The 27,852-nt window shown below is 37.3% G+C and overlaps 2 protein-coding genes across 2 annotated transcripts in view; both read right to left on the bottom strand.

Moving 5' to 3' along the window:
- Positions 1 to 335: 335 nt before the first annotated feature.
- Positions 336 to 27,852, bottom strand: part of LOC134847790 (NADH-quinone oxidoreductase subunit B 2-like) — a 60,143-nt gene continuing 32,626 nt past the window's right edge. Inside the window, exons 2-5 of the mRNA XM_063865009.1 lie at positions 7,661 to 7,782; positions 7,319 to 7,496; positions 6,816 to 6,974; positions 336 to 653 (exon numbers count right to left, since the gene is read on the bottom strand). Coding sequence (XP_063721079.1) covers positions 399 to 653; positions 6,816 to 6,974; positions 7,319 to 7,496; positions 7,661 to 7,737 — 669 coding nt within the window. The 5' untranslated portion in view covers positions 7,738 to 7,782 and the 3' untranslated portion in view covers positions 336 to 398. The remainder of the gene's footprint in view (positions 654 to 6,815; positions 6,975 to 7,318; positions 7,497 to 7,660; positions 7,783 to 27,852) is intronic.
- LOC134847729 (26S proteasome regulatory subunit 6A-B-like) lies at positions 9,698 to 11,336 on the bottom strand. Its single transcript, XM_063864925.1, has 4 exons — positions 10,929 to 11,336; positions 10,631 to 10,856; positions 10,319 to 10,569; positions 9,698 to 10,211 (listed from the first exon to the last, which is right to left on the bottom strand). The coding sequence occupies exons 1-4, from the start codon at positions 11,331 to 11,333 to the stop codon at positions 9,807 to 9,809; spliced, it is 1,287 nt and encodes a 428-aa protein (XP_063720995.1). The 5' UTR covers positions 11,334 to 11,336; the 3' UTR covers positions 9,698 to 9,806.

Raw genomic sequence — 27,852 nt, 5'->3', positions numbered from 1 at the left:
GTGAACGCAAAAAAAAAATCAAGTATAAACAAATAAATATCTACAACAAATAAACTAATCCACGGAAATAGATTTTTGGATGCGTTAAAAATGGATGCTTGTGAAACATTGAAATTAGCTATCAAATAACGTGAGAAAGCTTTGTTCTAAATGACTAAAAATAAAATAAGTTAAGCAAATTTAATGAGAAGTAAAAATAATTTGATTTTTTGAATGCCTTTTATGATCTAACAATCGTGAAACTCTGCTTCACTATATCGCTGATCGTTTACATACAATTTAATGTTTGAACTATCAACACTTTTCTTCCAGCTGGGCGGTTCTTAGAAAAATAGTTATCAGTAACTGTAAGTTATATTAGTCTACTAAAATCATCAATACATTGTCAGTTTAGCAGTTTATTTTCTGTACCACAGTGAAATATCTCTGCTGGTTTTGATCTTCTTCTGCAATTGCAGAAATCCATAGAGCAGTGCCTCTGCAGTCGGTGGACATCCTGGCACATAAATATCCACAGGTACAATTCTGTCACAGCCTCTGACAACTGAGTAGGAGTAGTGGTAGTAGCCTCCGCCATTGGCACAGCTGCCCATTGACACTACCCATTTAGGGTCTGGCATCTGGTCATAAACTCTTCGCAGAGCAGGTGCCATCTAAACCAAACATAACTACACAATTACGACATACATTCTCTTGTGCTGTATATATTTTGGCAGTTTCTTTACATTTTACACATAATAATATAAATAAAACTAGCGTTTAACGCACCTTCGGTGCTTCGAAATTTTTCGACAACTCATGAAAAACCGCTTATATTGGAAACAACATCTGCAAACTTTTAGTGTTATCTGACTGCACCCAATTACAGGGTTGGTGCAGAAAATTACAGAAAATTGGAGGCCAGATTTGTAATCACTGAGAGTCCTTGAGAGCACCCTACTATAGGATTAGGAATCCATGATTTTTTTTAAACCTAAGTTTCCCGAAAAAAAATGGAAAAAAAGTCTTATCTCGGAAACTAAAAGGATTTGAGCATTCATATTAGGAGGCAAGCTTTGAGAAGTCTGGATGTACGCTGACAATAAGGTTGTATCTTCATCAAGTTAGTAGTTTCAAAATTTTGGAATTTCTTTGTAGATAAATTCTTTGAGATATTTTGAAAAAATCAAAAAACGTCACATCTCGGAAACTAAAGCATTTGAGCAGTCGCATGTGGCAAGATTTGCAACTCTTTAGAGTACCTTGACAACACCGAACTATAGCGTTGGGATTTTCAAATTTTGAAAAATGATTAATTAAAACTTTCCGAAAATTTTGAAAAAATCACAAAAAACGTCACATCTCGAAAACTACAAAGAATTGAGTAGTCATATTTGGAGGCAAGATTCGCAATCCTTGAGAGTACTCTGATAGGACCTAACTACAGGGTTGGGAATTTCAGATTTTTAAATTATAATAATTTAAGTTTTCTGAAAATTTTTGAAAAAATCACAAAAAACGTCATATCTCGATAACTACAAAGAATTGAGCAGTCTTATTTGGAGGCAAGATTCGCAATCTTTGAGATTACTTTGACAGGACCCCCACTACATGGTTGGGAATTTCACATTTTGCGAAAAAAAATTAATATAAGTTTTCTGAAAACGTCATATCTCGAAAACTACAAGGATTTGAACAGTCATATTTGGAGGCACGATTCAAAACTCCTTGGAGTACTCTGACAGCACCAAACTACAGGGTTGAGAATTTCAAGTTTTGTTTATTTTGTTATTTGAAATTTCAGAAAATTTTTGAAAAAATCGCAAAAATCGTCTTATCTCGTTAACTAAAACGATTCGGGCAGTCAAATTTGGAGGCCAAATTCGCAACACGTAATTCAATATTGGGCTGCTTAATTTAAACTGGGTAAAATAACCACTAAAATCAAATTTGAAAATCTAAAAAAAAATTAACCATTGCAATATACGATATAGCTTAAACATGCAAAATTAATACGTTGAAAAAGCTTAAACATGGCGAGATAGTGAAGCCCGCATTTAAATATATAATAGATTGACACATTCAATCACAAATAGATAATTTTGAAACAATCGTTTTTTGGCTAAGTTGATAATTAAAAACATGGCCAATCGAAGATTACAAAAGAGTAATGAACGCAAGTAAACATAAAAAAAACATTGACTTTGTTTTAAAAAATTTCTAGAACGATTTATGATTGGCACTTTTTTGATAACATTAACCCAACTTGAGAAAACTGGATCAACAGGTAAAATTTTTATTCCGCCGGAAATCTAAAAAATAAATTCCACTTTCGAAACGAGAAACCGTTCACGTTTTTTTTGCGCCATTTCCACGTTGGTATTTGGAGAGTGTTATTTACGTCACTTTCAGCAGATGAATTTCAATTGAACTCAAAAAGTGCATATATACCTGAGTGCATCAATATCTCAATGCATTGTTTCAAGATAGGTACCCAAAAACGTTTTAAAAATTTGGTCAAAAATCAATAGAAAAATTCCGCACAAAACTCAATTACCAGCAACAATAGAAATACAAAAAATTGAATTCTGAAATAAGGAAAACAGCCCAGGCTGGAAAAACTAAGGCAAAAATTAAAAAAGCAGATACGATTTGTATTTTTTTGAAAGCAGCAATACTGCAGCTTGTAAAAACAGTTCCTGGTGAGACTAGCTTGCCATCACAAGCATGCGCGTTATCTCTAATGAATAAATTAGCCATTGAATTTAATTAAAAACCAAGTTAACAAATGCTTCACTGATTCTGTTAGAGAAATTGAAAACCTGACAAAGGTCTATGTTCCGATTTTATAGTAAAGCTTGCTTATCTCTAGTGTAATTAGACCAATTTAACTTAAGTTCTTGAAAATCTCGAAAAAAATTAAACTTTCTATGAAATTATGCGGCAAATATTCAACTTAAACTGAAAAAAAAAATGACTTAAAAAATGCATGCGTGAAAACGCGCGCAACTTGTGTAACGGATACGGAGCGACATAAATTATCGACACACTGCGTTCAATATTATCGAAAAATTGACTTCAAAAATTTAGATGATTGGTACAATTTTGTCATATAGGCGAAGCAAGCTTCGCACCACTTGCTATACACACAAAGATAGTATTGCCAGCTTGTCTAAAAAAGTCGGGACAATCATTTGAAAAACATGACGACAAAAAGTTCACACAGAAGCGAAGCTTCGCTTTGCAAACACGAAAAAAAGCAGCTCAAGAAAGTGCAATAAGAAAAATAGAAATTAGCCTCGAATTGGTAAATATTCGGCTAGTCTAGGATTCGATCTGCGACCTAGTGCAATATAGAGACTTGAGTCTTACGCATTAACCACTCAGCCACGTACGCTTAACAAACACTAGTCACGAATAAAACAGCTACATATGCTAATAAATTGCCAATGCAAAAGGGGAACCAAATACAAATAGACAAATGTTTGCACGTAATAATTTAGCAAACTAATAATATGACAAACTGAGAAAATCCTAACGCTAACTTTGCATCTCACAAATCGGAAATAATAAAGCCAAATTATGTATAAACTATGCATTGCAAAAATTGCGAGATATATTGACTTTGAAAATTTCTGAAATCGACTTTTTATTATTGATATCTTGACTGAAAAAAAATTAGCTTTTTTCGGTTAATTAGATGAAATTAAAACGCATCATCTGTGTTAAATTATTACAATTCGAATGTCAAAGCACATGCTATCAAAGAGCTGTTAAGGTGCCCCCAAAATGGCAACAATATTTGCGACTTTGTTAGAAAAAAAGAAGGTTCTTAATAATACACTAAGCTGACGCTATTGTAAATAGGTTTGTCGCAAGTGAAGCTCCAATCCAGGAAAAAGGTCGAAAATTACAACTGCCAGTTTAAAGAAGCATAGGATTCAAAAAAATTTACGTCTGATATTCAAATAGCACAACATATCTTGACTGAATAAGCTAATATAATATAACACGAGTCGAAGCATGTTAATCTAAAATGTTCAAGCCAGATGAAAACACAATTATGCAAAATCGGAGGTAGTAAATTTTTAATTCAGAAACAGAATGACTTTCAAGACTTTAAAAATGCTTCGAAGAAAAAATGCTTGTTCTGGAAAGAAAGCCGACAAAATCAACAGTTAACCAATAGTTCGACAATTAAATTATTCCAGAAAAGTTTTACTTAGTAGACAGAGGCGAAGCGGAGTTTCGCACCACTTGCGATACAACAGAACAAAACAAAAGAAATGGAAAAAAAATGAATAAGTTAAAAAACACTAGGTCTACCAAAACTTATACTTTCGTATTTCTCGACAGAAACTCATTCTAGGCAAAACTGCCAGGCATTTGAATATTAAATTAGCCACGGAACAAAATTTACGAAAAGAGGGCAGAGCAGACATTTTTAAGCAAACACAAGCTGAGTAAAAATATTACTTTTATTAACAAACTATAAGTTTAACAATCCCACCAACTGAAACTACAATGAACAACACTTGTACTCGCATTTACAATGAAATTTGCCTACAGCACAATGAAAATCAGTGATGTGGCAAGTTAACCGACAAAACTTGAGCAGACAATTAAATTTTTCTGGGACATTTTTTTTTCAATTTCATTCTGAAAAAAAAAAAAACAAGATCCGACCAGGACTCGAACCCCAAACCCTAGGTTACAAAAGCAACCGCGTTACCTCTAGGCTAAGGCGCCTGGAAGCTGTTCAGACAAAAAAAAACTAGGAAGTGAACAAAGAAGGATCAGTAAGAAAAGTTGTTAACGGAAAAAAGTCTAGTTCCTGATTACAAGAAACTTGCTCTCGCAAAAGTAAAAAGCAAATGATCCTGGTCGAGATCATACCTATGACCTTTATTGTCCCAAGCAACGACGTTATATTGACGTTAAACGAGCAAAATTAATATACACGAGGCTAAGCTGCGCTTCGAAAACACAAGCGAGAAAAACGACACAAGCCATCTGTGAAAACTGAAAAATAATGTAAAAATATGCCTTGAAAATTCAAAAATTTACTGCAGTGGATTCGAAACTACACCCAGGAAATTTGAAGTCGCGCGTCCTGGAAAACTATAATAAAGCATCTACACATGCTAATAAATTGCCAATGCTATGCAACAAAAGTCGAACCAAACATAAATAGACAAAATTTTTGCATTTAATAACTTGAAATATAAAATACTGAAGGCATCCCAGCACTGATTTTACATGTACTAAATTGTAAATCATAAAGCTAAATAATGTATTATAAAGCATACATTTTAAATTAATTGCGAGATAAAATGAGTTGGAAAATTTGTGAAATAAAGTTTTTATTATTGTAATGTTGTTCGAAACAAATAGTTTTATTCGGTTCATTTGATGAATTCAAAAGTCATCAACTGCAAGAACATATAAATAACCGAATGTAAAAACTAACTAACCTAATTAATAACCAAATGCTATCAAAAAGCCGTAAACGTGGCCCCCACCGAAAAATAAGGAGAAGGTTGGAAAAAGAATACTCGTGTTATTGCACTAAACTGGCTTGTGTAACTATTAAAGTAAGATGAATATTCCAGCAAAAAAAAATCATGAATAACATTTCTGTCGGGGAGAAGTCTGGTTCCCGGTTATAATATCTTAACTAAATGCAAAGATCAACAAAAAAAATAAATTGTTGAAACCCGGTCAATAAAAAGATTTTTATTCTACCGAAAAATTTGCATTATTAGGCCAAACTGTGAATTGGATAGTCGCACAATTTGGTATGTACAATTCACTGGAGTTCAGAGAACAGAGCCAACTGACATTTGGAAAAAATTAATGAACGCAGGGAAACAGAAAGAAAACACTGACGTGTATTTTAAACTTCAACTTTAAAAAAAATATATGCCCGAAAATTTTCTGAATTTCACGAATGATTTATAATTAAAGCTTTTTTAACAAAACTAACCCAATTTGAGAAAACTGGATCAACAGGTTAAATTTTTATTCGCTGGGAAATCTATTAATTAAAAACCAAGTCGTGACCTTTACACTGTTGCTGTTCGATAGGAGTTTGCTTTCCCATTAATAAAGGAAATGAAGTGAACTTAAAAAGAAACCAAAAGTCTAACCGCGAAAAAAATGAGCGTGAACAAATCTGAAGACTTTTTTCTGAAATAAAAAAGCCAATACCTATAAAAGAGTACTCATTACGTTCATTACTCTTAACAAGTCGTTAAATTTTTTTGGCACGATCGAAGGAAACACAAGATCAGAGAAAGATCAAAAAGAGCGGTTTTTTGCTGACTCCACTTACAACTCAAAAATTAGTTTGGCCTCATTATGTGAATTAAAATTCTATGAAAAAGTTTGAAGTGGAACAAATTTTAATTCTAACTGAACTTTGTTCTCTGAATAAGTTTTATTCTCACGGACGTTGAAACTTGTGGACAAAATTCTAACGGAAAACAGTTACTTGCTTGTAATGTTATTGCTGGGGCTCTGATTGTTTACTCTTTACTATTTCAAACTGCCAGTTTCGCGCACTGAAACTGTTGGCCGTAGATTACAACTTATGGGCTCTTTCGTAGAAGCATAATAAAGACAAATTACCTGCGGCCTCCTATAACTGTTCTTTATGCCGATGATCGTAGTTTACCTAGTCTGATTGCAGAAATTACGTGCAGCACATTATGATACGCGATCATTCAATCATTGGGGCTATTTATTTTATTCATCTCCAAAATTTCATATTTTAATTCAAATTTTTCTATGCCTGTCTCGTCATTCACTTTATTAAATAGCTTAATAGAATTTACCTTGTTGCACAGAGTTCCTGCCACGATCATGACGTCGGCTTGTCTGGGACTGGCGCGGAACACAATGCCGAATCTGTCCATATCGTACCTGGGTGCAGCCATGTGCATCATCTCCACGGCACAACAAGCCAGTCCAAATGTCATCGGCCAAAGTGAGTTCTGAATAGAAAAGCGGACAATTTTAGACCATCTGATTTTCAGAAAAATTATTCGAATAATCAAACATATCATGAACGGTTCCAACACAATCCAACTGTAGTTTCCAATGATACAACTGTAGTTCCGAGTATTTTTTAAAAAAAAGAAACTACTCGATTGGGCACTGAACTTCAGATACTCCTGGATATAAGCTAACGGATTTCTTAAACGTTTTCCTCCCTTTGGTACCTAGAATTGGTTCATCCAACGGTTAAGCATATGCAAATTTAGCACAGTAACGAATCTCCTCCCTTTTGCAAAAGGGGGGATAGTTAAAGAGATTCAAGTTAACAGTAAAAACATACGCTTCTGCCCCAGTTGACAATATCGTCCAATCTGGCAACCACGTATTCTCCCTTGTTGTCCGCCGGCCACTTGTTGAAAGGAGGAGCCACATCTGGCAAAGAAGAGTTCACATTGCGTCTCGCAACAGAGGTTTGAGTGGGGTTGCTCTCATTCTGAGTTAGAAGAGGAGGCGACCACCTAGAGTTGGAAAGAATTCATAAAAGTTTATTAACGTTTATTTCAATGTATCAGCTAATTTACTTCATTCAATTACACGAGCAACTGAAAGTCGACTTTCGAAACCGGACACTTTGAAAATAGCTGGAAGTATAAAAAAATTGGCTTTCGAGTCAAATACTTACTTTCCAAATGACACATACGACCCATTGATGAGATTTTTGGAAAAGCGGGCAGATCTGGTCAACAATGAAGCAGACATTTTAATAACAGAAATTCATCAAGAATCTTGGCGCATAGATTCTCTGAAATCCATCATATTAAAATTAACCGAGGCGAAGCTGAGCTTTCCACCACTTAGGATAAAAAAATGAACACAAGGCAAGCAGAGCTTCGCACCACTTGCGTTAAATAAGAAAATTGAAAAAATCGAAAATGTCAACAAAACTAGATCTATCCAAATGAATAAGGCTAGTGTTGATACAAAAACATGCCAAGACAATAGAATGCGAGATAAGCATCGGAAGGTAATGTATCCCGCGGTACTCAAAGCCGAAAACACCTTGTCAGAATTCGTTCAAGCCGAAAAAAAATCAGCAAGACTTCAGACCTATGAAAAGTTAATGGGTCCCCCTCGCCCTCAAAATCACAAACACTCAGAGAACTTTATTTGTTCCTGAAATGAAACAATATGAGGCCATTAAGTGGATATAATTAAGGTCGAAACCTATTAAGCCCAAAAAAAAACGAAAATAAAAAAGACGAAAAAAATTCAAAAAACTTAAGAGTATTAAAAGTTATTAGGTCCTTATCACCCTCACGACACGTACACGCATATACAAACCTTTTTTAGCTAGTCGAAAGGCGCAAAAAGAGACTAAGAAACCGATATCACACAAGTCGATAACTATCAAGCCAGAAAAAAATGAAACTATAATTTTATTACAATTTTTAGCATTGTGTGCGATCCAGAGGTGAGCATAAAAATATGTTTGTTGAAATGACTTGAAATTAGGTCACTAAGCTAATAAATAAAAAATAGGCGAAAATCGTTTGGGCAGAATAAATTTTTGAAGTAAAAAAAAACAACAAAAGAAACTATATGAAGTCAAAGTTAGTAAAATTACAAACAGCAGAGGTAAATCAGAACACTATAACCAACTATAATCTAAAAAGACTTTAAAACAATTCTACAATATGGCAATTAAGCCGACAAAAAATGCATATAATAATCAGCCGACTATTTTTTTGAAACTGACTATTTCCCCTTTGAAAAAAAACAGGTACTGTCAGATTTGAACCCAGGAGATCTGCCATCCCAGGCGCATTCGTTACTTCCAGACCAAGTATGCCTGAGAGGCATAATAGAAAATTCATTTCATTATGAACTGAACGTAAATTTACCATTTCTAATTTTGACCATTCTGTGAACAAACTTATTTACGGGGAAAGAAGTCTAGTACACGAGTAATGATTGCACGAGTAATGATTGCGATTTAAATCAAATGAAAAAAAAAATCAAAAATTGAAGAAAAAACCTTATTGCACGAGTAAGGATTGCGATTTAAATCAAATGAAAAAAATCAAAAATTGAAGAAAAAAAAAAACCTTCAAAATTGAAAAAAAAAATGTTTTGTCATTGAAAGTTTTGGAAAAAGTGCAAAAAATCTACCGAACAAAGTTACATGCATCATTAGAAATTTTTCATGGAGCTTTCGGAAAGCTAGAGATAAGCCAAGATTTTGACAGAGTCATTCTGCAGATACGAAGCCGGCAAAAATAAAGAGACTGACAAAAATCTTAAATAGCCGATTGGACTCAAACACCCAGGCTTTGTCGTCAACCATGGGTGTTAAAGCAACTTGAAGACAGCTGAACCTTCAAAAAAATTGAGTTATGCGAATTAGGCCGACAAAAATAAACAGACGAACAATAATCCGAAAAAGGACAAAAGAGAACTAAGTTTGCAAAAAACAGGTTCCAACCGGATTCGAACAAGAAGCCTTTGCAGTTTCAAGCAGGTGTGTTACCTCTGTGCCAGTTGGTTGGTTGAATTCATAATTTATAACAAAGGAAGTAAATTCGTGAGTACAGGATCCAGGAGGTGAGTCCTGTGATCAAAGTTAATTACGGTAAAAAAAAAACGTGTGGTACCCATTTGCAATACCCTTGCTTATCGCAAGGGTTATCAAAACAAACGGAACATCTAGGATGGATTAGCGGACAGCAATAACAATTTATTCGACAAATATGCTAATTAAAACCACTTCAACTTCTTTATTTTTCATATCATCATAACAACAGTTCATCACAGGTTGGTTCATTTACAACTTAGGCATAATAGTTCAGGTTCGTTTTCTTTTTGGATTGCACTTCCAGTATGCCATCCATGTAATCTTCATGGCACAAACTACTCGCCCCTCTTCTTAACGCTATCATTCCTGCTTCGATACACACAGCTTTGCATTGAGCTCCATTAAAGTCATCGGTACATCGAGCCAGCTCCGTGAAATTCACATCATCGCCGAGGTTCATTTTGCGACTATGAATCTGCATAATACGAGCTCTGGACTCTTCATTCGGGTGCGGAAACTCGATTTTTCGATCGAGTCGACCTGATCTGAGGAGAGCAGGATCGAGAATGTCCACGCGATTTGTGGCCGCTATTACTTTGATATCTTCTGTAGAGCTGAATCCGTCTAATTGGTTCAAAAGTTCCAACATTGTTCTTTGAACCTACAACACTTACAAATTAAAATAAGTTGCAAACAACAACACGCTAGGTTTATAGGATCAATTAGTTTAATTTCATAAAAAAGCAATTCATACTCATCGGAACGTACCTCTCGGTCACCGGCTTTTTCGCTGTCAAACCGTTTCGTTCCAATAGCGTCCAACTCATCGATGAAGATAATAGCAGGAGCTTTTTCTTTGGCAAGAGCAAACGCATCCCGTACCATTTTTGCTCCGTCTCCGATAAACATTTGTACGAGTTGTGGTCCTGCAAGTTTCAGGAATGTTGAGTTAGTTTGGGCTGCACATGCTCTGGCCAGAAGAGTTTTTCCTGTTCCCGGAGGACCGTACATCAAAACGCCTAAATGAAAAAATGTTACAACTGAATTTTATCTTGGAATAAAATAAATAGATAAAGTTACCTTTGGGTGGTTTGATTCCAATCTTCTCAAATCGATCTTTATGCGTTATGGGTAACACAACGGCCTCCACCAGTTCCTCAATCTGTTTGTCCAGACCCCCGATATCATTGTACTGTTCAGTGGGCCTCTCGTCAATCTCCATAGCTTTCACTCTTGAATCATATTCTGGGGGCAACTTCTCCAAGATCAGGTAAGAGTCCTTGTTTACACCCACCAGCTCACCGGGCTAAATAATATCGCAAATGATAAAGGTTTCATCAAAAAATTATATGAAATTTTTCCAAGAAACTATTATTACTTTCAGGTCTTCAGGCTCAACGAGACCTATTACAGGTAGAAAGTAGGTTTGTCTGGTACTGGTTTTGATAACTGCACACTTCCCCGCTTTCTGGCCGTCTAGATCGACATTTCCTCCTTCTGTGTCGCCATCTTCAGCAGGATCGACGTCAAGAATTTCTATGACTGTAGCGACCAAATAGGGAAGAGTTTTATTGATTTTAACTTTATCGTTATTCTCAGCAATTTTGTCTTTTTGGGCGGATATTTCATGATTCAGTCGCATGACTTCACTTTTCATTATTTTGATTTCTGTGTCGATGAGTCGAGTCCGGCCCAAAATTTCTTCTGTAGTCATCTGCGCCAATTCCCGCTCAATTTCATTGTCTGCTTCAAACAGAGCGGAGTCGTCCAACTTTTCGGCCATTAAAGTCTAAAATTATTACGATATTTTTTAGTAGTCCAAAAAAAAACAAGAAAAAAGCCGGTTACTATGTTACGATCATAGTCTTATAAAAATACATTTTTTTCAAATTAGTGTCGTTTTTTATGTAATGGAAAAAACAGGTCTGAAAGAAACAATAGGAATTAGGCATATTCGACAGTCATAGTCAAATAGGCCAATTGGAAAACAACTTTTGTAGAAAAAGACTTAAAAAAACTAAAAAATCGTTAAAAAAAAATTAAAAAACAATATTTTTCCTGTTTTTTTTTGCATTTTTTTAATGCGTATTAGCTCGCAATTAGATCAAAATCAAAAACTTCAAGCCGGTTTTTCTCGATACAGAAAAATGTTTCGAAATTTTTAAATGTCATTAGAAGTATTAAAAAAACGAAAATGTGTAGAGTATATAAAACAGCCAGAAGTTAATGTAGAGTATATGAACCAGTCAAAAAATAAATAGAGACGAAGCCGAGCTTCGCACCACTTGCGACGCAACAAGTATAGGACTAAACAGCAAACAGACTTTCAAGAACTATGAAAGAGGACTTCGAAATTTGTTACAACTCGAAAAAAAAATGAAAATCACTTTTTTCAAGTTCGAATTTATTGAAAACTGAATTTGAGCATTCAAACATCTAAATTAGGACAAAAAGTCTAAACGATCTCATAAATAAGGTCAAAACTTAGGAAAAAATATCAGGTAAATAAGCTGACAGAATACAGCCGACAGCCAATTAGCTTAAATTCAACCAAAATTGTTCGGCACAATCTTATTGGAAACTTTACATGTGCTACCCAAATAGCATCCACGAAAACTATATAGTTACTGAAATCAAGGTGGTATAAACAATTCGGAAACTAAACCTAGAGCTGATTCGATAGCCGAAAAATCATTAGCAAAAAAGCAATATCGATGTTTTATAACTATACATACAACCAACCTATAAGCAGGCATTTCGGGACCCGACATTTTTCAAACCCGAAACCCGATAAGCTAAAACCCGAACCCGAACCCGACGGTTTCTTCAAACCCGAACCCGACATTCATTTCAAACCCGACCCGAAACCCGAAATTTGTCTCAAAACCCGACCCGATACCCGAACCCGAAATGCCTGCCTATAAGAATGAATGAAGATAATTTTGAAAAAAAAAACACATGCCATGACAATAGAATGCAAAAATTGCATTAGAAAAAACAAGCGATAAAAAAACGGAAAAACCTCAACAGAAGCCCTTCATGCTGAAAAAAATTGAGAAAATCTTAACCAGAAAAAACTATGAGTACCCTTTCCCCTCAGTTTACACACGCTCCGAAAAACTTTTCTCGCTCATCAAACGATGCAAATGGGGGGCCACTAAGTAGATATAAATTAAATCGAAACCGATGAAGTCGAAAAAAGACAAAACATTTGAGCTGGTAAAATTAAAACCAAAGTAAAAAGCAAATTTCGATTGGGCCGGATTTTTAAAATGCTAACAAAACTAAAGCAACTACAATGAAAAATTTTTGCATCAAATCAACGATTCTTAGATCTGGCAACTAAGCCGACAAAACATGAGCAGACAAATAATAGGACGAATTTTTTTGTACCTGAATTTTTACCGTTTAAAAAAAGGTACTTGTCAGATTCAAACCTAGGCTAAGTGTGCAGGAGACAGTAAGAAAAGTGAATTCGTTATGAACCAACGTAACAACAGGAGTCGATGAGTTGTGTGGACAAGTTGTTTACGGAAAAAGTCTTGTACCCGATTTCAAATACCCTTGCTTATCGCAAGGGTAACTATCTCTCTATATATATGAATGAGTGCGACATTTATTGCCATGTCCAAGCCTCTTTCAGATGATTAAGAGTGAGGAACTATATGTTTAAAGTTAGGCTACAATCTACATTAGCAGAAGCAACAATTGCATGATCGTCAAATCGGTACTGCAAACCATAGGAATTTAATGAGTATAGTTTTTTAGCCTTTTAAGCAAACGCATGTTTCGCTATCCTAAATATTATAAGAAATTTAAAATATTAATTCAACATTTTGTGCATCATCAGGATTAAAATTTTTTACAATATTTACAAAACGATCAAAGATCTGAAAAATGAGAAACATGTCTAAAAAAGCTCTAAAACGTTTTAACCCATCATATTTAAACAACTGTAATTACATAATATAATTACGTAATCATAACATTTTCCTGTAAATTTCTGAGATTTTTTTGTTTTTTGTTCTTTCATGGTTATAAAATTTCGATTTAGGAATATTTTTGATTCTGGCTCAACAGTTTTTAAACTTTTAGCCATGTTATACAGACTATAATTTCATTGATATTTCCCGGCTCCTGAATTCATCGCGTGTGTTGATCTTCGGCCTCTCCCTCCAAATATGCAAAGCCTCTAGTGTCAGTAGCTTATGAGTGTTGGCTGTTTGGTCTATAATCTCTGACTTCAGTACCGTCTACCTCCTTATTACATTCAAACAAGTGTTGCCCTACTGGGGAGTCCCCTTTGCGGTGTTCATCGACCCTCGTGGCTAAATGTCGGTTTGTCTGGCCGACATAGGTGGAGTTACATCCACTACATGTAAGCTTGTACACCACTTTGGATCTCAGTTCACGAGCAAAGGAAGTTTTGAGGGATGGCAAGCATGTTTTCAATATTCTTGTTGTAAAAATTATTTGTGCCCCGTATATTAGCCGAACCTTTGCAGCTAACAGTTGAGATGGATTTCCTCGATATTGCATTGTAAGAAGGGGTGGTGAGTCTTTCAACCATTTATCATTTCTCGGTTCTGATGCCTTCACCTCTAAATTTTTCTTTCCCTCATTGATCTTGTTAAGAGTTTCAAACACTACCCTGTCAGACCAATTCTTCGGATAATGATTTTCAATCCATTGCTTCCGATTTTTTTCCAATGCCTGGTCAAAATCTTCCCATGTTGAGGAACTTCTGAAAACCCTATGAACCGTCCCTTCGATAACCTTTCCTTTTTTACTGCAAAAGTGCGCAGCCACTGAAATTTAGAATGGTGCTTGTATCAATGAGTTTCTGGTACCAATCACATGTGACCTTTTTGCTGAATCAACGTTGACATTTTAGTCCAAAAACACCAAATTACCGTTACTATCAAGTTCTTCTATGGTGAACTGCAAGTTTGGATGTAACTTATTGGCAGCCTCGAGAACTACCCCAGGATCGCCCTTGACCGTTCTAACTATGTCGTCCACATATCTAAGAAAAACTTTAACACCATTCACAGTCCTATCTGCTTGCTGTTGTTTTTTACAAGTGACGCAATACCATACTGTTTCAGCGATGTCTGCATATTCGGATTCCGATATGTTAGCACACCCTAAGTGGTAACAATTCAAACAAGCTTCGCATTCTACCCCTTTTGTCAGATATATCACCGTTTTCTGACATCTAGGGCACACTTCCTTGTTACCCTCACTTAGCACAGTCACTTTTGGTAATGCTTTCTTAAAGGCAGGTTCCTATTCTTTGAGCAACAAATTGGCCAATATTACTATAAGGGAGGCACCCATTGCTAAACCGTTTTTTTGTACATACCACAAACCATTGCATTTAAATTGTACCTTACTCACTGCCAAATTCGGTAGTTTTTCATAGTCTTGCGAGATGTTTCCGGAGGGTTGACTTGCTCATATAATCTCCTCAGGGCTATTTCAACCGCTTCCTTGAGCGGTACATTAGTGTACAAACTCTTTACATCAAGGAAGATTATACTCTCGTCAGAGCCCAACTCAGTTTTTTCCAAGATCTCCTGGCCATTTGAGTGTTCGTTTCTAAGTTTGCCCCATCAATTTCATCAAAGTACTTTGCCAACGTTTTATTTAGGTTGTCATATGAGCTACCAGGTAAAGAAAGGACGGGACGAAGTGGTTTGCCTTGTTTGTGTATTTTGCTATTCCATACAGCCTAGCCGGTTGCGCTACCGTTGATCTCAACCTAGTATACAGCGCTTCGCTAATCTCGTCCTTCTTTTTCATGGCGAGTAATTCTTTGTTTATGTCCTTTCAATTTTCATAACCACGCTGTCTGTCAGATTCTACCTCTCACTAAATTGTTCTGCCTGTAATAAGTCTTTCAGTTTTTTCTCATGTGTCTCCTTTTTCATTACACAAAAACCCACCACCTTATCAAACGGCATTGCCAGAAGACCGTTGCCCTTCAAATACTTTCTGGCTTTTTCAACACCTTTGTCAGAGGGGGTCTGTTTCACATTCTTAGCATATCTCTTTGCAGCTGCTTCAATCTCACATGAATTTTCTCCGGGTATTCTATTTAACTTCAGTTCAGACAAAAAACTATTCATGTCAGCAAGGAAGTGAATTTTATTGAATATGTCTCATACCGGATGTTTTGGTCCAAAACTTAAGACTTCCCGCACCCAATGTGGCAAAATCACTTCATCTAAAATTCTAACTGAACTTCCATCCAACTTTTTTAATGGTCTATCCTGTCTTTCCGAAAGTGTTTCAAGGTTTCTCTTGTGTCTGTTTATTAGGTTAATGACACTACAACTTGCTTGCCGGTTCAGACAGAATACTACCGAAGGCCACCACTTCTCATCTATACCCCTTCTCACAACCTCTCTTGCTTTTACTAGGATCCCGATGCCTTGGCCCTACCGCATTTGCCTGGCTTATCTCAGATCTCAAGAGTCTCAGTTGGAAGCTGTGCACCGCTTGATCCGAAAAAACACCGTTATCAGGCACGCGAAACCGTAAAAAATCTGGTATAATGTCGTTAACGAGACATTTTCTCAGAAATTTAATTCTCAGGAAATTGCTATTCAAATTATTAAAATGTTTTAAATAATCTAATACAAGTTTCCAAGTGAGTTTTCTTTTCAAGCCCAATCTAAGGAGTGGTGGCGGCAGCAAAATTGCGGTCTTCTCTTCTTTGCAGGCCACGAGCACTTAAACTCATGTGGCACTCAGCAAAGAAAAAACAGCCACAACAAAGTCTTACCACTTATTGGTCGTTTGGTTCCGGCTGGTGGTCACCAGCCAACAACTCCGCTCTCCGCGCCTTTGCCCTAAGGCGTCCCTGCGATGGTTTCATGGTTCTTGGTCTGGGCCCGTATCCTTGAGAAAATGCCTGGCATGTGGTCTCGATGGGACAGCACCACACGTAGTGACTTCGACCCCAATTCACTTGACTGGTGCAGTTGAAGATATTATCTCAGGACAGCAGAATTCTGTCTCTTCCTTCTAGAGATAAAACTACCAGTTGTTTTTATGACGATTATCTCTGTCTCCGGCAGATCCTCAAAAACATCGGGAGTGCCCGTTCTCCTGCAGTAGACAATGCCACTAATTTATCTTCGCTTCTACTGTAAATATGCCAGTAGTTCATCAAGTGGGCAGGGCGTATAGTTGTTTGTGCAAAGGGAGGATATGCTGTTGTTCAGCACGTCGTGCCAGATAAAAATCTGCTTACTGGCCAGAGGTTGCAGTTCCAATAACACTCGTAAATCCTTCCCACTCTTCAAGGTTTTGGGGTTCAAAGAAAGGCCGGGGACTGCGTAGACCTTCTGCTGCGACTCTCTCCGTTCCTCCTGCTCAAGATGTTTCGGGCTGTGATAAAGGGAGCTGGCAGCTACAATCATCGCCATTTTAACTCAAACACTACTGAAAATATGAACAAAAGTGGTAGTAAAATTCTGTACAAATAGAGAAAAAAAATTCGAACTAATGACTGTTTTCCTTGAAGGAATATAACAGTTTGCTTATAGCTTATCGCTAAAAAGGGTTAGAAATTAACAAAAATGGTTATAAGAAATTTAAAATGTTAACTCAAATGTTTGCGCACATTTTGTGCATCATCAGGATTAAATTTTTTTTACAATATTTACAAAACGATCAAAGATCTGAAAAATGAGAAACATGTCTAAAAAAGCTCTAAAACGTTTTAATCCATCATATTTAAACAACTGTATTTACATAATATAATTATGTAATCATGAATAACATTTTCCTGTAAATTTTAGAGATTTTTTATTTTTTTGTTCTTTCCTGGTTATAAAATTTTGATTTAGGAATGTTTTTGATTCTGACATAACAGTTTTTTAATTTTTAGCCATGTTATACATAGAGTATAATTTTAGTGTTAATTCCTTGCTCCTGAGTTCATAGCCTAGTTGTTCTGACAAGCTTATTAAATAGTTTCATGTTGGATATGGCTCAATCTGTCAAATGCGGATCCTGCAAAAGGGTGGTAAAGAAGGTGATGCAGGTGCAATTGGTTGTGACAAGTGTAATGGGTGAATTCATTGAGGGCAATTTTTGATGGAGGGCAATGTGTTCGGATAACTGCGGATGCTGTGTCAAGTATGGGCCGCGTTCGTGGATAATTTTGGTTATGTGGTGGCTGCCTTGAGGGCGACGTCTTCAAATCCGAAGCTAAGTTTGAACTTGTGATAAAGAAACATGAAGTTTTACATGATGTTATGAACGATATTAAAAATTTAATTGAGGCCACAGGCTCGACTAAGTCAAACAACATTCCAAACAATAATACCCATTCTAATTCAACCTGTAACGAAATTATAATTGATGGTATTTTTGAAGACAGAAGTGACTTCACGTCCAATGTTGAGGCAGAAGAGGCCCAGGTTTCGGAAATACTGGAATATTTTGGCGAGTCAAACATTAACATAAGCCAAATGTATAGACTTGGTAAAAGTAAAAATCCTCAGAACGAAGGCCACGTCCCATACTTTTACGCCTATCATCAGATTGGGATGCTCGAAAATGTCTAGATAAAGCGTATAAACTCAAAAATTTTCGAGACAAAGTCTTCATATCCCAGTCGCTCAACAAAGAAGAACAAGCCGTGAAACGCAAACTTCTCAAGAAAAGATATTTATGAATTAATAAATTACGACCAAATACCTCGCAACGAGTTAAAAATTTGCGGCCTCACTCTTGAAAGAAATGGAAAAAAGGTCGAGTTAGACTGACTACAGCTGAAATTGAGTCTGCTTAATGTACAAAGCCTGATAAGTGTCAGCCAGCGTTTTTAATTCCTCAACTATCTTAGTTTACATTCTCTCGATGTCGTCTTTCTCACAGAGACCTGGCTCAAACCTGAAATTACAATCCCGAAATCTTTCCATTAAACTGACCTTAATCTGTTATTGCTCGGGTTGATTGTGCTTGTGGAGACCACGGAGGTATTCTCATTGCCTTTAAGAACAGCTTTGTAACAAACTACTCTTTTATTTCTTACAATGCAGACTATTGCATTGGTTTATCATTTTATTCCGGATATCGTAACCTTGTCTTTCTTCTTGTTTACAACCCCCCTGATACATCTGCATACAGAATACCTATCAATTCTCTAGTTAAAAGCATCCGTTATTTTCATACTAAATTAGCATCTTTATCAAGCTCATACACACTCATGGGTGACTTCAATATGCCCAAAATCTGCTGGACATCTTTTTATGGCGTTCGGTTTACTCTAATTTGTTTCTTTCTACTATCGAGGAACTCGACTTATTACCCCTTATTTATGACCCAACACATCAATCCGGTAACGCCCTGGACTTGATATTGTCATCCCATACTGAACTATAAACAGTTTTCCATGACAACAAATTGTATTCAGACAACTTTCTCGTGTTTGCTTTCTTTACAATACCCAAATTAACACTGAGCACCGCTGGGCAAAATTTAAGCTCTCAATTTTCAAAAGCCTCATTCTCTTGTTCAGTTTTCAATAAAAAAATTAGCCCATGCTTTGTTAATCTTATTTTTCCTCAAAATTCGAGTCTTGGCTCATTAAGTATCGAAGATTACGTACGTCACTGGTGTTCTGAAATTTTGGCTTTAATAACCTTTGCGTGCTGTAAAAAGACCAAAAGGCGGCAATAATTTCCTTATTTTGTTTTCGTCCCACACTGTTCATCTTCTTAACAAACTTCAAACAGCTTCAAGACTTAATAATAACAATCTACGTTTCTCTTAATTGCAATACAATATTGATCAATCAATTGAACTCGATAAAACATGCTTATTTGAATTGTTATCTCCGAATTCGACTCATGACTGTTTTGAATATCTGCACTCATTTACTAGAAAATGACTACTAACTCAAATGCAGTGGAAAGACAAAGAGCTACCAATTCATCTTCTTGACAAACTGTTCATCTTCTTAACAAACTTCAAACAGCTTCAAAATTTAATAATAACAAACTACGTCTCTCTCCATTGCAATACGATTTTGAGCAATCAATTGAAGTCGATAAAACATGCTTATTTGAATCGTTATCTCCGAATTTGACTCAGGACTGTTTTAAATATCTGCACTCATTTAATTTACTAGAAAACGACACCAAATCAAATGCAGTGGAAAGACAAAGAGCTACCAATTCTTTGGAAAAAGTCAATCTTATGAATGATTATTTCTGTTCTGTGATCCTACCAAGATGAAATTCTGCTCTATATGCAAATTACAACCCTTCAATCTGTTAAACGTGCCTCAAATAAGAGTTGTTCAAGTTGAAACGTCACTCGTTTCGGCTTCAACTACATGTTTAACCAATGACAACCTTCCAACTTTTGTTCTTAGCAACTGCAGCAATATTATTGCGCCACTTGTCGTTCAGCTTTTTGTTAATGTCTTAAAAACCAAAAATGGCCTACGCTTTGGAAATGTGCTTAAATTACAACAACCATCCTAAGAACTAACAATTCAGAAAATGTTGAAAACTATCCGCATCTTACCTCAATTATCGCTTATTCTGGAGAGAAGGATTTTAAACTTTATATATTCTCGAGTGAGACCATAGATTACTCCCGTTCAGCATAGTTTCATGACAAAACGATCAATCATTACCCTGCTTCTTGAATATCTTGACAAAATTTATTCAAATAATGAGACGAATCTTGAAAGTCTTTCAGTATACTTGAAAGTCTTTCAGATTTTTGCAAAGCTTTTGACCAAGTAACTCATCATATTATACTAGGTAAACTGGCTAAGTTTGGTTTTGATTACACTTTTATCTTTTTTTTCTCTTCGTATCTGAGTGACTCAAATTGTAATGATTGAAAATACATCTTCTTCGATAGGTTATCTAACTAGTGGAGTGCCGCAAGGCAGCGTCTAAGGGCCACTATTGTTTGTTCTCTTCATTAATGACATGTATGTTCTCTTTTAACTTCTGACTGTTATTTGTTCGCTGATGACAGTACACTGCTTTTCCACGCCACGAATTTGGACATTCAAAGAGATATAGATCTTTTTAACCACTGGACTATCGAAAATGGAATGACGTTTAAGGCCGATAAATGCAAAGTTATTTTGTTTTAATTCTAATGAGTCGGAAACATCGCTCGGTCTTAATGATATCTCTATTCCTTCGGTATCACCTATCAAAGATCTCGGGGTCACAATTTCTCAAAACTTGAAATAGGACAACCATCTTAAACTCAATCTTAAGCTTATTGCGGTTAATAAATCTTTTCATTTTATCAAACGTTCTATTCCATACAGCGTCTCATTGTGGACCAAGTTTAAATATTATCAACTTTGCATAAGAAGTGTCCTTCTCTAGGGCAGTCAAATCTGGTTTCCTTCCTGACTTGAGAGGCGTAAACTTGAATTGCTTAATAAAAAATGTCTAAAATGGGTGACGGCTCTCAGTGACTACACTGAGCAATTGAAGATGACCAAATCCCTACCAAAATCTTTCTCCATTGCATTATACGACTTGGTTTCAGTGACTACACTGAGCAATTGAAGATGACCAATTCCCTGTCAATATCTTTCTCCATCGCATTATACGACTTGGTTTTCCTCAATAGAGTGTTTAAAGAGAAAATCGATTTCGATATTTATAAATTCATTATTTTCACCTTCTCAGTCAAAGATCTTCGTAACACTACCTAACCTAGACTGACAAAAACCAAGAAATGTCGTCTCTTCTTCACTGAGCAGTTCTCCTTCTATCGCGTGTGCCGATATGTAAACATGATATATTCCAACGATATTGCAGATATTTTTTTGCATCTCCTGAAGCGTGAAGCGTTTAAGAAGTCACTCAAAAACTATCTGCAAGCGATGGTTAACTCATTTGGTTTAAACAACTCCTGTACTATGTTTTTGACCTGTAGTTGCATCAATTGCCGTTCTTACTACACCTTGATTATATACTTAATACTTTTTACATGCTGAGTAATTTGTTGCTTGCCGTGTCACTATATTAATGTAATACACCCTGTAAATAGCCTTTCAACAATCTGTATGATGCCTTTGTATATGTTAAAGGGAAATAATTGTTTCAGTAGTACTAGTAGTTGTAGTTGTAGTTGTAGTAGTAGTAGTAGTAGTAGTAGTAGTAGTAGTAGTAGTAGTAGTAATAGTATTAGCAGAAGTAGTAGTAGTAGTAGTAGTAGTAGTAGTAGTAGTAGTAGTAGTAGTAGTAATAGTAGTATTAGTAGTAGTAGTAGTAGTAGTAGTAGTAGTAGTAGTAGTAGTAGTAGTAGTAGTAGTAATAGTAGTATCTTTATTCTACCTTACAGATTTAGTTCATTCCTTGTACGTCTCCACGAGATGCATATACGAACTAATAAAATGTCGAAAACTAATGAAAGCACGTAATTTCATGTCTTTAACACAGCTTGACTCTGAGGAGGTCCTTTACATTTGCTGATTTCATTCGTTATCGGTATTGAAGAAAGCTACAAAACAGATTGAAAAACGGTGATAAGTTTCATACCCTAAATTTCTTTTTTTTTCACCAAGATGCAAAAAATGTACAGAATTTTCTAAGATATCTGTTACAAAATTTTGATTCTTTCTGGACCATGCAAAAACTTTTAATTTCTTAACAATGTGTGAAGGACGCTACAAAAATTATTTTTGAAAAGATGCAAAAATCAAGTTATTTTGAACAAGTTGATTTTTTTTCTCCGAGATGCAAAAAAGATTTCGACAGTTGTGTAATTTGTTCACAGTTATAATTAAAACAGCGTTTTGGCTTTCTGTTGAAATTTACTCAATTTTAAAAACCTTAGTTTGAAGGAAATATTTAAATTACAAGAAAAAAATTAAATTACAACAATTATTTAAAAGTAAAAATAGCTTTCGAGCTTTTGAAACCTCAAAAGTTTTCATTTCTCAATGGAAGGCAAAATTACTGAAGGTTTTCGTTCAGTTGCTGGTAGTTTGCTCATTGGAGTCCATGATTCAGCGAACCTTTAATCTTCATCATGTAGACGGTTTTGATAGAAGAGCCCTCATCATCCCAAGATAAGTGAAAATCATTTACCGGTTGAGCCAAATCTACGAGTCAGGGATCTCGAGTTAGTCCATTGCAGCATGACTGGCTACTTCATCCGTCATCTGCATAGAACCGAGCTGATTCCCTGTATTGGATCTTGTCATCTCTTGATCACATTCTTAAGCTAAATTTGAATCGGTACATCCATTTGATCATGACAATCCCGGATACTGACCTGAAGGCTTTGATGCTCGTCCTTTCTAGTGATGACCCGACCGAGTACATAAAATTGCTTTTCTTTAAGGAGCGAAAGTCATTTCAAGCAACAAACTGAATAGCATTAAGCGTACTGACAATTGAGTGGAAACGAGGAAAACGATGATATAGAGCTGGGAGAGAAGGTAGCTGACGGTAAATAAGATGAAAAAAAAAACGATTTTGACGTAAGAGTTAGCGAAACCTTCAATTCACTTTCGTGAGTTTAGCCAATCTGTAACATTCGTCCGCTTACGTCACATATGCGGTTAGGAGAATTAGGCCCTATAACCATTGGTTCATTTGGTTCAAGGGTCAGGGACACTACCTCTTTTGTTCTTGCACCTCACTCTCTCGGAGCAAAAACGGTTCGCTTAAGACATGGGACAGCAAGATCGTGTTGCAGCTTAAAGGCTGCTACCGAAAAACCCTCCACTCTGGAATTAAACACGCCCCATGGCTAGGTCTCTAAAATCCTAAAACACGCTAGCGCCATTAAAAACAGGGAAGTAAACTCAAGTAGAAACCATTAATTTTTGTTGGACACTTGACCTTTGATCCATTTCAGATAGATCAAGCTGCGACCCGTCATATCTCAACATAGTTGTGTAAAACATACTCAAGCAATTAAAATGAATGATGATTTCAGTTAACAGGTAAGATGACTAAGGTAACTAAGAAGTTTTAGGTAATCAGTTTCAACTCAAGAAGTTTTATCTTTTGAACCTGTGGGTCGCTCCACTGATCGACCTGCCCAATCAAGGTGGTCTTCACTCTAGCGATGGCACTCTCCAACGAAATCTCAGTGTCTTTATCAGGAACAAGACAGCTCTTTTCGAATGGGTTGTTCAAATTGAGAATAGCAAATGGACTCGTGATTTGTCTCGTGATCACTTTCCCGCAACTATGAAATCGGTTCTTCTCATATTCTGACTTTTTACTTTAGTTGCTGTGATGAAATTGAGTATGACATGGCCAATTCGGTTTTTTAAAAATACCACTTTACCCCACAAAGGAGATAAAACTTGAGGATATGACCGACTGGCACCTACTCCCTGGACTCAAGATCGATATACCCATCGCGCGTTTTCGTCATGTCTGTGAGCCTCCGAAATATTGAATGCATCTCAAGATAAAGTGCCCGTGGTCATTTACAGATGTTTCCAGCTAAAAGAACCTTATCTGCATCCCCAAAATTCATAGCCATGTAAAGTTTTCACTCTCTAGGTAAACAACAATTAAATTTGGCAGCCAACTATATTTTGGATTTTAGCTTGAAAACTGTTTGAAATTAAGTTTTGATCAACCCAATCAGAACAATGTCCTGCAAAATTCTGGTATAAAATTAGATATACTGTGTAAGATAACAACATTTCACAGGTTAAAATCTTGTTTTTGCTCCCTCAGATTTCAAGCTCAAGCCCAAACTCTTTATCCCTACTCAAGACTCAAGAAACGTACCCGAGGAATCGACCTAGTTCGTTCTGGTACTGGGCCCATATGTACGTGACATCAAGATCTGCCTTGACAACTTTTCTTCATAATCGGAGCTGATCACGACTTCTTCCCATGCTTTCAGTTGCTCGTAAGCCCGCATGCACCCTCTCTGTTCATGCAGCTTCTTGAGATGGCCTCATCTTGGACTCTCTGTTCAAGCAAAAAGAGTTGGATAGGTTCAAGCTCACGTTCTTTGCAAGATCCTCCTCTAGCATATATTATCTCGCTTTCGTGTTATCTCTCGATACCTTGACAGCCCACTTCACTCCAGTGGTTATCCGGTTGCCATGGGCACGCAGCGGTCTCCTGAAAGTATCTGGTCAAATTTTTACCAGGAACTGACGATTTTCCATATGATGCTTCTTCATATGAGTTTTTGTCATGACGTATAACTAAGAGGTCAACTTTGCCCTGAACCACGGAAAAATGCCCCCAGGCTCCAGACACGCTTCACTTCCATCGGTATGGCGAATATTTTGCAAGCTTTCTCAAACAACTCAAGTCTTCTGCTGTAGTCCATCGCTTGAGTTGCTTCCACTGTAGGCGCTTTTGACTCTTGGTACTTCATCATGTGCCAGCATCGAGCACACTGGAAAGGGGGTTACCTTCTGTTGGTGGTCTGGTAATCCTATGGCCCGAATTTACTCAACATCCCATATCAAGCAGGGGTTACTCTTCTCTGGATACCACACGGTCTGTGCCGCACAATGACGCGGAGAGTCTCCATGCGTCAATTTATTACTCCGGAGATTGCGTTCTCCAGATACCTCGAGCAGAGGCTCAAACTCCATCATCTTCGTGTGAATTGAGTCGGTTTCGTCCTCAACAGGGGCGACTTTTGCTAATCTGCCACTCGTGCTCTGCTTCTCAAAGTCACTAGAATTCTCATTCTCCCTCTCAAGGCTCAAGTGTTCCTTGCCCCATACATCTCTCTAGTCATACACCCTGGGTCCAGCCACTGCTCCCCACTTCTTTCTAAGCATCTGGTGCGAGTGAAATGACATTTGTGCCAGTCGAATCCCATTTCTGCCTCTAAGCCCACCTTCCAGCCCATTGATGCAACACTCCTGACCAGGCCTGCAATGCCTAGACTAAATAATGTTCAGACTCCAAAATCTCCAACGACTCTAGATTACAGAATCTCGATAAGAATTCTATTGCAATTGCCAAGTTCACTGTTGTGCTCGCGTAGCGATCATCAAATTGCTCCTTTTCTGTGACATCACCAAACCGAGCGGCCAAGTCTTTCATCTGGAATGACTGAATTCTTACACACGATCGTCCATCACTAGAATGCTTGTCTCTGGATTCTTTCGTTTTGGCTTTGGACTCTTCACTTCGGGGCAGGATCAATCATTGTATAAAGTCCAGATAGTAACAACCTTATCCGCTCCGTGGTCTCCTCGTTCAAGCTCGCTTGAGGACGTGGACATAATGAGGGTCTCAACAGCCTATAGAACACCCCAAGTTCGTAAAAAAGAAGTTTTTTTACCGACCGAGCCTCAATTTCACCCTTCTTTCTAAGCGTAGCACACAATCAAACTCGGGTTTATTCTCAAGAAGCAAGCGCAGGCTTGGTTTTTCTCTCTCTAGTGGGTCAATTTCGATTATCTGCTCCGTTCAAAGCTTCAGCAGTTCTGTGACTTCAAAGTTCATGTACACCGGGCCTGCCTCCATACTCAAAAAGGTTTATAAGATATCCCCATGTTCCCAAAAACATATTGGTACTCTCCCAGTCTGGAAGCTATCGAGTATTCTTCACTGTTGTGCTCCCGTAGCAATCAGCTGGGATTTGCTGATCAAATTTCTCCTTTTCTGTGACCTCACTAAACCGAGTGGCTAAGTCTTTCCTCTGGAATGACTGAATTTTCACACACAATTGTCCATCACTAGATTGCCCTTCTCTTCCATTGATTAGGTCAAGACAGGTGCGGGGCTCTCCATCTTCTTTGGCAACTCGTCCTCTGGATTCTTCCGTTTTGGCTTTGGACTCTTCATTAAGAGGCAGGGTCAATCATTGTATAAAATTCAGATTGCGTAGGTCCTCATCTTTCCTCGGTAACAACCTTATCCGTTCTGTGGTCTCCTCGTTCAAGCTCGCTTGAGGACGTGGACACCATGAGAGTCTCAACAGCCTCCAGAACACCCCAGGTTCGTAAAGAAGATGTTTTTTTTTTGCGAGCGAGCCTCTATTTCACACTTCTTTCTGAGCGTGGCACACAATCAAACTCGGGCTCATTCTCAAGAAGCAAGCGCAGGCTTGGTGTTTTTCTCTCTAGTGGGTCAATTTCGATTATCTTCTCCGTTCAAAACTTCAGCAATTATGTGACTTCAAAGTTCATGTACGCCGCGCCTGCCTCCATGCTCAAAAAAGGTTTATAAGATATCCCCAAGTTCCCATAAACAAATTGGTACTCTCCCAGTTTGGAAGCTATCGAGTATTCTTCACTGTTGTGCTCCCGTAGCAATCAGCTGGGATTTGCTGATCAAATTTCTCCTTTTCTGTGACCTCACTAAACCGAGTGGCAAAGTCATTCCTCTGGAATGACTGAATTTTCACACACAATTGTCCATCACTAGATTGCCCTTCTCTTCCATTGATTAGGTCAAGACAGGTGCCGGGCTCTCCATCTTCTTTGGCAGCTCGTCCTCTGGATTCTTCCGTTTTGGCTTTGGACTCTTTTTTAAGAAGCAGGATCAATCATTGTATAAAATTCAGATTGCCCAGGTCCTCATCTTTCCTCGGTAACAACCTTATCCGTTGCGTGGTCTCCTCGTTCAAGCTCGCTTGAGGACGTGGACACCATGAGGGTCTCAACAGCCTCCAGAATACCCCAGGTTTGTAAAGAAGATGTTTTTTAGCGTCCGAGCCTCAATTTCACCCTTCTTTCTGAGCGTGGCACACAATCAAACTTGGGTTCATTCTCAAGAAGCAAGCGCAGGCTTGGTTTTTTTCTCTCTAGTGGGTCAATTTTGATTATCTTCTCCGTTCAAAACTTCAGAAATTAAGTGACTTCAAAGTTCATGTACGCCGCGCCTGCCTCCATTCTCAAAAAAGGTTTATAAGATATCTCCAAGTTCCCATAAACAAATTGGTACTCTCCCAGTTTGGAAGCTATCGAGTATTCTTCACTGTTGTGCTCCCGTAGCAATCAGCTGGGATTTGCTGATCAAATTTCTCCTTTTCTGTGACCTCACTAAACCGAGTGGCCAAGTCTTTCCTCTGGAATGACTGAATTTTCACACAAAATTGTCCATCACTAGATTGCCCTTCTCTTCCATTGATTAGGTCAAGACAGGTGCCGGGCTTCATCTTCTTTGGCAGTTCGTCCTCTGGATTCTTCCGTTTTGGCTTTGGACTCTTCATTAAGAGGCAGGATCAATCATTGTATAAAATTCAGATTGCCCAGTTCCTCATCTTTCCTCGGTAACAACCTTATCCGTTCCGTGGTCTCCTCGTTCAAGCTCGCTTGAGGACGTGGACACCATGAGGGTCTCAAC

This window comes from Symsagittifera roscoffensis, chromosome 1, assembly GCF_963678635.1.
Source record: "Symsagittifera roscoffensis chromosome 1, txSymRosc1.1, whole genome shotgun sequence".
Classification (NCBI taxonomy): Eukaryota; Metazoa; Xenacoelomorpha; order Acoela; family Convolutidae; genus Symsagittifera; species Symsagittifera roscoffensis.
The sequence above is the reverse complement of the archived record's forward strand: the minus strand, read 5'-3'. Positions and strand labels throughout refer to the sequence as shown.

Excerpts from the sequence above, each read along its gene's own strand:
- LOC134847729 (XM_063864925.1), bottom strand. The coding sequence starts at position 11,333 with ATGGCCGAAAAGTTGGACGACTCCGCTCTGTTTGAAGCAGACAATGAA. Across the intron at positions 10,857-10,928 it reads TTGAGCCTGAAGACCTGAAA|CCCGGTGAGCTGGTGGGTGT; the intron begins GTAATAATAGTT and ends GATATTATTTAG. Across the intron at positions 10,570-10,630 it reads TGGAATCAAACCACCCAAAG|GCGTTTTGATGTACGGTCCT; the intron begins GTAACTTTATCT and ends TTTTTCATTTAG.